Genomic DNA, 6,955 nt, shown 5'->3' with positions numbered 1-6,955 from the left:
GGGCATGGACCCCCATGAAAGTGGGAAAACTGCAAATTTAAAAAAAACCCACTATTTTTTTTTTTACCTGAGAGAACAATTCTCTAGGAATATCTAGGTCCTCCACAGCAATTCTATGGTCAAGATCTGCCAGAAGTTGACCGTGAAATTGCATTGGAGGACCTACAAATGCCGAGAGAAGTCTAGGAATCTCTAGGTCTTCCAGTATGGGCAGACGCTGACAATAGAGTCATGCTGGAGGACCTAGAAATTCCTAGAGAGAACATATTAATTAATCAAATCCATCAATAATCAAAGCTGCAAAAGTCAAAGCTGCAAATGTAGTGGGCCGACTGTACTTACTCCACAGCATAGTATAGAATTGCTTATTTCAAAGACTTACAGGGGGGGAAACCACCATATTACTCTTACCGATACTGTGGGTTCCGTGCCCACACTCCAGTTCCTACTGAGGCACCTACAATGACCATTAACTTCCATAGCCATATTGGAGCAAACACAGCCCAGTAGCTCCACTGAATCTTGTCATCCAAACGGAGAGAAAGCAAAACCGAGAACAGCAGCAGGCAGGCATAGATAAGAAATTTGCTGTTCGAAAAGAGGAGGAGAAAAAAAAAACATTTTAAGACATGTTGATTTCCAAAATGTATATTCTGGAAGAAACACACATGATTCAGACTTCAGGGGAAAAAAGTTACTGAAAAGTTATGGATACTGTCTAGCAATGGCTATTAATTACAGGAAACATGTGGAACCTATGTCTCTTGAGATATACTTAATACAGGTTGAACATCCCTTATCCCAAAATACTCCAAAATTATCCACACTGATGGCTGAGATAGTGGCACTCTTGCTTTCTGATGGGTCAGTGTCCACAAACTTTGATGCAGAAAATTATTAAAAATATTATGGATAAAATTACCTTCAGGCTATGGGTATAAGGTGTATATGAAACATAAATGAATTTCATGTTTAGACTTGGGTCCCATCTCTAAGATACCTTATTATATGCAAATATTCCACCCACCCACCTGGAAAATATAAAATCCAGAACACTTTTGGTCCCAAGCCTTTTGGGTAAGGGATACGCAACCTGTATATTTAACTTTTTATCATAATGTATTGCTTCAACTGCAAGAAGTTCTATAAAGAAAAATGCTTCATCTGTAAATATCAACTTACCCATCTAGAAATAGAAAGATGACTTGGAAACAGACTGGGAAACTTGTTGACAAAAATAAGTGGATGTCACCTAAAATTCTCAATCTGAAGTCCTTACATCCTCCATCTCCAATCATTACAGCCAATGTGGCATAGTAGTAAAAGGGTTCAACTAGGTACAGGGAGACCCAGACTGAATTCTTCTTTGCCAATCCCAATCTCTTATCCCAAGTTACCTCATAGGGCTGCCATGAACTACTCTTAGAAAACAATGGAAAGAAAAGAAATGATAAATTGTTGAACTGAAAGGGATGGTCTTGTATGTAGTAATGGAACAGTTGTGCCTAATGTTAGTTATTATTTAACTGTACCACAAGCATACAGTATAAACAGCTCTCAACTTTCAGAGTTGTAATGACACATGTATAGTTCAGAATAATCCAACGAGATTTGAACAGTCCAAAATTTTTTATGTGACAGATAAAACATTTGATGTTTTGAGGCAGTCTCCTGTTGTGGTTGGGTGCTCCTGAGTTTCCCCTCCAGCATCCACAAAAGAATGAGCCTGGAAGTTTTTGGTCCAAAATACACTGCAGAAACAATCCGGTTTGAGGCTGCTTTAACTGCCCCAGCTCGATGCTATGGAATTCTGGGAACTATAGTTTTGTGAGACATTTAGCCTTCTCTGTCAGAGAGCTCTGGAGCCATATTAAACTACAATTCCCAGAATTCCCTAGCACTGAGCCAGGGAAGTCGAAGCGGTCTCAAACTGGATTATTTCTGCAGTGTGCTTTGAACCTTAGCTTCCGGGCACAGTAGATGGTGTTGGTTATCACCTATAAAGCCCTACTTGGCCTGGGTCCAGTCTACTTGAAGGAATGCCTCCTCCCATACAATCCTTCCCATACACTCTGATTCTCCAGGAAAAACCTTTTACAATCTAGAAAGACCAGACTGGCGGTGAAATTCCCGGAGGTCCTTCTCTGTCACTGCTCCTAAAGCTTGGAATGACCTCCGGAAGAGATTCACCAATTATCTTTACTCGAGGCTTTTAAAAAGGCAACAAAAACCTTTCTCTTCCGGCAGGCCTTCCCCGATTGATAATGTCCAGAACCACTTGAACCCCCCTCCTTTTCTTATTTGCAGTTTGTTTTTTTAATTTTAATGTACAGTATTGTTATGTACTTTTTAACCATCTTTTACTGTTTAATTTTATTGTTGGGAGGGAGGGTTGGGTCGGAGTCTTGTGGAGTTTGTTGTTTTTATTGTTGTATATTGCATTAACTTTGCTGTTACCCGCCTTGATCCTCAAAGCGGAAGAGGCCGGATATAAATAAATATTTATTATTAACCCTTATGTCTAGAACCATTAATTTCTGCAGTGTGTTTTGGACCTTTGTTTCCATTTTGTTTCGAGATGCTGTGGTTAATCTCAACTATACTATAGTTTGTCTGAAGAGGGCATCTTACTCAACAACTGTTCCATTATATACCAGAGCATCCCTTTGGGTTCTACAGCTTTACTTTGATTTGTTGCCATGATCCTTAAAAAAATTCTGGAGTGGCAAATCAAAAACTTGCACATATGAGTAAAGAATGCCAGGTAATTCTGAATAGGGTTTAACACAGCATTTGCACATTTCTCAGTGAAAGCAAGCTCATTGACGGGGTCACACTTCCCCTGAACAATTAAGTCTGCAGTTTGGGAGTACTCCTGGACTCGTCTCTACAGTTGACATCTCAGGTGGAAGCGATAGCCAGGAGTGCATGGTATCAACTACGGCTGATACACCAACTGCATCCCTACCTGGCTCAGGGGGACCTTGAAACAGTAGTACATGCGCTGGTAACCTCTCGTTTAGATTTCTGTAATGCGCTCTACATGGGGCTACCTTTGTACCAAATTCGGAAGCTCCAGCTGATTCAGAATGCTGCAGCCAGACTGATCACCAAGACACCGAGATCAGAGCACATTACACCAGTGCTGAAATCTCTACATTGGCTGCCAATTAGCTTCCAGGCGCAATACAAAGTGTCGTTTATTACCTATAAAGCCTTACATGGCCTGGGCCCAAGTTACTTAAGGGAATGCCTCTCCCTACATAATACGCCCCACACTCTCAGAACATCTGGCACAAAAATATTGGAACACCCCAAAACCAGGTTGAAAACTACCTCTTGAAAACATTTTCTGCGATGGCCCCTAGACTTTGGAACAATTTACCAGAAGAGGTCCATCTTATCACTTCCTTCAAAAAGGCACTGAAGACAGATCTCTTCCAGAAGGCCTATCCAACTGATCTCCTCTAATCTGATTTGTACATCTGAATATATGACTCGATCCTTACAACTGAACAACACTGTAACAACTTTCTCCTTTTCTCTTTGATTTTTATTTCTTTGACTGATGTTTTTGAATTATGTATCTATTTTAAGCTGTTTTTACTGCTGTAATCCCGCTTCGATCCGAAGGGAGAAGTGGGAGATATAAATAAATTTATTATTATTATTATTATTATTATTATTATTATTATTATTATTATTATTGAAGAACACAGAAGCCTTTTCCCAGCAGCCTCCCGCTAGGAAGCTGACTAACGCCGAAGCAGCTGCCTTCAAACTGTCACCATTCAGTCAACACAATCAAAGGAAGGAAGATTATGAGTTAGGAAGTCAGCGCCGTCAGCTATGGCTTTATCCTCTCAAAAGCTGCAACTGTAATAATAGGGGGACAAGCATAAAATGGGGGCAAACAACATCACCACTCATCTTTGGCTTTATGTCAATGTCACAGCAAGCACGCCTGGGAGGCTACACTTATGCAAGAGGGTGGACAGGCAACAAACCAGAACAGTTACTCACTTGTGTCATCATGCTGAAGAGGAACAAAAGTAGATGAAAACTAGTTTTAGCAAAGCCACGTTTAAGACAACAATTTATGGCATGTCCCAAAGCAATCTTGTCTGCTATGGAACTACAGTGGGTCCTCCATATCCATGGATTCAACCATCCACGGCTAGAGAATACCCTTAAAAATATAAATTCCAAAAAGCAAGCCTGGAGTTAGCCATTTTACATAAGAGACACCTTTTTACTATGCAACTGTATTTATTGGGACTTGAGCACCCATGGATTTACGTATCCACAGGGGATCCTGGTACCAAACCCCCGTGGAGACCAAGGCCCCTCTGTACTTATGCTTGTACAAGCCTGCAAGTTGAGTAAGTTCACTACAGGCACAAAGCATAGCAAGATTCCCTTATTCCATAACGGCAATGAAATACATATGTTTAGCCACAGCCGTACCAGTATGCTCCTCTGCTTCCCCAACGTATCTGAGGACGCAGGGAAATAACATTCAAAGGAAATGGACAAGATCATGAAGTGTAAAGACATAACTCTAAACACTAAAGTGAGGACAATCCAAGTCACTGTATTGCCATTTATGGATGCGAGAACTGGACAGTGAAAAGAAAGCCGACAGGAAGAAAACCAACTCATTTGATGCGTAGAAATAACATTCAATAATAACAGCAAAGGTAAGTGCTTTGCTTTCTTAGATATTTATGGAAGTCCAAAATATATCTCTGACACTAAACAAGCAAGGATTCAAACAAGAAGCAGAAAGAACTTTTAAACTGCATTTCAGACCTCCTCTTATTAGGACAATATTTTTAGAAGGCTAGCAAGCAAAGAAACAAACCAATGGTTTTGGAAGTGAAAAGCCTTTGGAGAACTATTGTACTAACAGACTAAGGACTTATTCTTGTCACGTTTTGCTCTAACAGAAAGGACATTTGGCCGTGTGCGCTTGGTACTAAAAGATAACACTTAGAAACCACCGAACGTTATTTTATAAGGCCCTTAAAACTCTTAAAACTGAAGTAGCACACAGCGAATTAGCCAACAGTGTTAAGATGCTCCTAATGCAGGGAGAGCATCAACAAATAGCAGGTGCTGTAGGCTATGTTTCAGAAGAAGGAACCGGCAAAACTACTTCTGAGTCTTCCTTGCCTTAGAAAATCCTCTGAAATTCATGAGGTCAACATAAGTCGACAGGCGACTTGAAGGCACATAGATACACAACAATAATAGCAATAATGCCTAAAACCATGAGGCTGAAAAGCCAAACAGACTAGCCACATCATCATAAACCAAAGACGGGAAGAAACGTGGACCTGACAAATGTTACTGAGCTGCAACTCCTAGCACTTTCCCACTGGTTCTATTGATCAGGGCTGATGAGATTTAGAGATCACCAACAACTAGAGGGGCACATGTTATTCATCCATGCTCCTAGTAGTACTATGTGTAAGTTGGTATAAACAAGCAAGCGTTTACAAAAACCGTCCGAAGAGCAAAGAGAAAATCTTCCAAGTCAGAGGAAGCCAACTCAAAGGTTTTCCCCTTCGACAGAAGCAGGGAAGAAGCCTCTTCCTCCTTATCAGAAGACAAGGGTGTCCAACGTCATTCTTTGATTTCTGAAAGACACTGATTTCATCATTAAGGAGAATAATGCTATTAATGAAGTTGTGTGACCAACAGGGTTGTTGAAATCCTCACTCTCTTGTAGAAAATAAGGTGGGAACTCCCAGCCCCAATATTCCTGATGCCAACTCCTATCATCCCAAACGCTGTAAATGGCAGGGGATGAGGGAAAGGCAGCCAGGTATCACTGGGAAGCCACAGGTTCCTCACCTCAATGGTTGTTTCCTGCCATTCACTTGCCCTTGTGTTTACAAACTGCAGTTTTCATGGCAGAACATGTACAATCCTTTTGATCTCAATGGTTCAGAAATAACAGACACAGCGCAACAAATGACAAACAGATCCATCAACAGTTGTTTCTGGCACTTCTAGGTTCAGAGATAATGCATCTTTGCATTTGTTGTCTGTTGTCGCCAGACAACAACAAACAAGGAAGACCTGCTGCTTCCCAGACCCACTTGGCATCATTTTGGGAGGCATCTAAGCCTCTTTTTATTTAGGCTCTCCACCTGCCAGGACAGAAGGATGTGCACACACACACACACACACACAGATACAGTATCAGGAATGACATGGCTGTTGAGGGTGAAGGACTGCAACACCCATCAGCCCTGGCCTACCCAACCCATGCCAGGGGATGATGGGACCTCAGGCAGTCTGGAGAGCCACGACTTGTGTCCATCATTATTATGGCTGTGAGACAAACCCTTCCCATATGTTCTTGGACTACAACTCCCGTCAGCCCCTTCATTCCAGGTGGTCGGGGGGACGATGGGAGTTGTAGTCCAACGGCTTCTCCAGGCCCCAGCGCTCCCCAGCCTTGGCAGGCGAGGCAGAGAGTCCCATCCGAGGCCTCTCCCTCCTCCTCCTCCTCCTCCTCACCTGGGATTGAAATCTTGAAACAAGCCCCTCAGGTTCATGGCGCTGCTTCTCCTCCTTCGTCTTCTCAGAGAGGTCTCATCGCAGCCCCTCTCAACCGTCCGCCGCGTCCCCTCACGGGCCGCACTGCGCGTGCGCCAAGCCTCGAATGCGCGTGCGCACAACCTTCCCTGAAGAAGACCTCTCTTCCCTGGGCTCCTTCTTCTTCCCTTTCTTCGCCGTCTTCCTCCACGCATGCGCGTTGAGACGCCGCCGCCGCCGCGCCTGCGCACTAACCGCGTTCGAAGTCTTGCCCTCTTGTGGGCGCCCTGGAGTCTGACTCTTGAGGCTTAACTTTCGAGCTCTGACTGAGGGAGGCAGCGTTGGGCTTAAGGCACCGGGAGAGCTGGGTTCGAATCCCGACGGGGATATAATGGAAACCCATTGG

General features: G+C 43.0%; 1 protein-coding gene across 1 annotated transcript in view; it reads right to left on the bottom strand.

The window, feature by feature from the left end:
* The window catches only part of TMEM185A (transmembrane protein 185A), an 11,514-nt gene extending 4,767 nt beyond the window's left edge, over positions 1-6,747 (bottom strand). Inside the window, exons 1-2 of the mRNA XM_042478679.1 lie at positions 6,532-6,747; positions 412-588 (exon numbers count right to left, since the gene is read on the bottom strand). Of these exons, the coding sequence (XP_042334613.1) occupies positions 412-588; positions 6,532-6,569 (215 nt within the window). The 5' untranslated portion in view covers positions 6,570-6,747. The remainder of the gene's footprint in view (positions 1-411; positions 589-6,531) is intronic.
* Positions 6,748-6,955: the final 208 nt, after the last annotated feature.

Source organism: Sceloporus undulatus, chromosome 7 (genome assembly GCF_019175285.1).
Source record: "Sceloporus undulatus isolate JIND9_A2432 ecotype Alabama chromosome 7, SceUnd_v1.1, whole genome shotgun sequence".
Classification (NCBI taxonomy): Eukaryota; Metazoa; Chordata; class Lepidosauria; order Squamata; family Phrynosomatidae; genus Sceloporus; species Sceloporus undulatus.
Note: the sequence above shows the minus strand (reverse complement) of the source record. Positions and strands in the feature narration are given on the sequence as shown.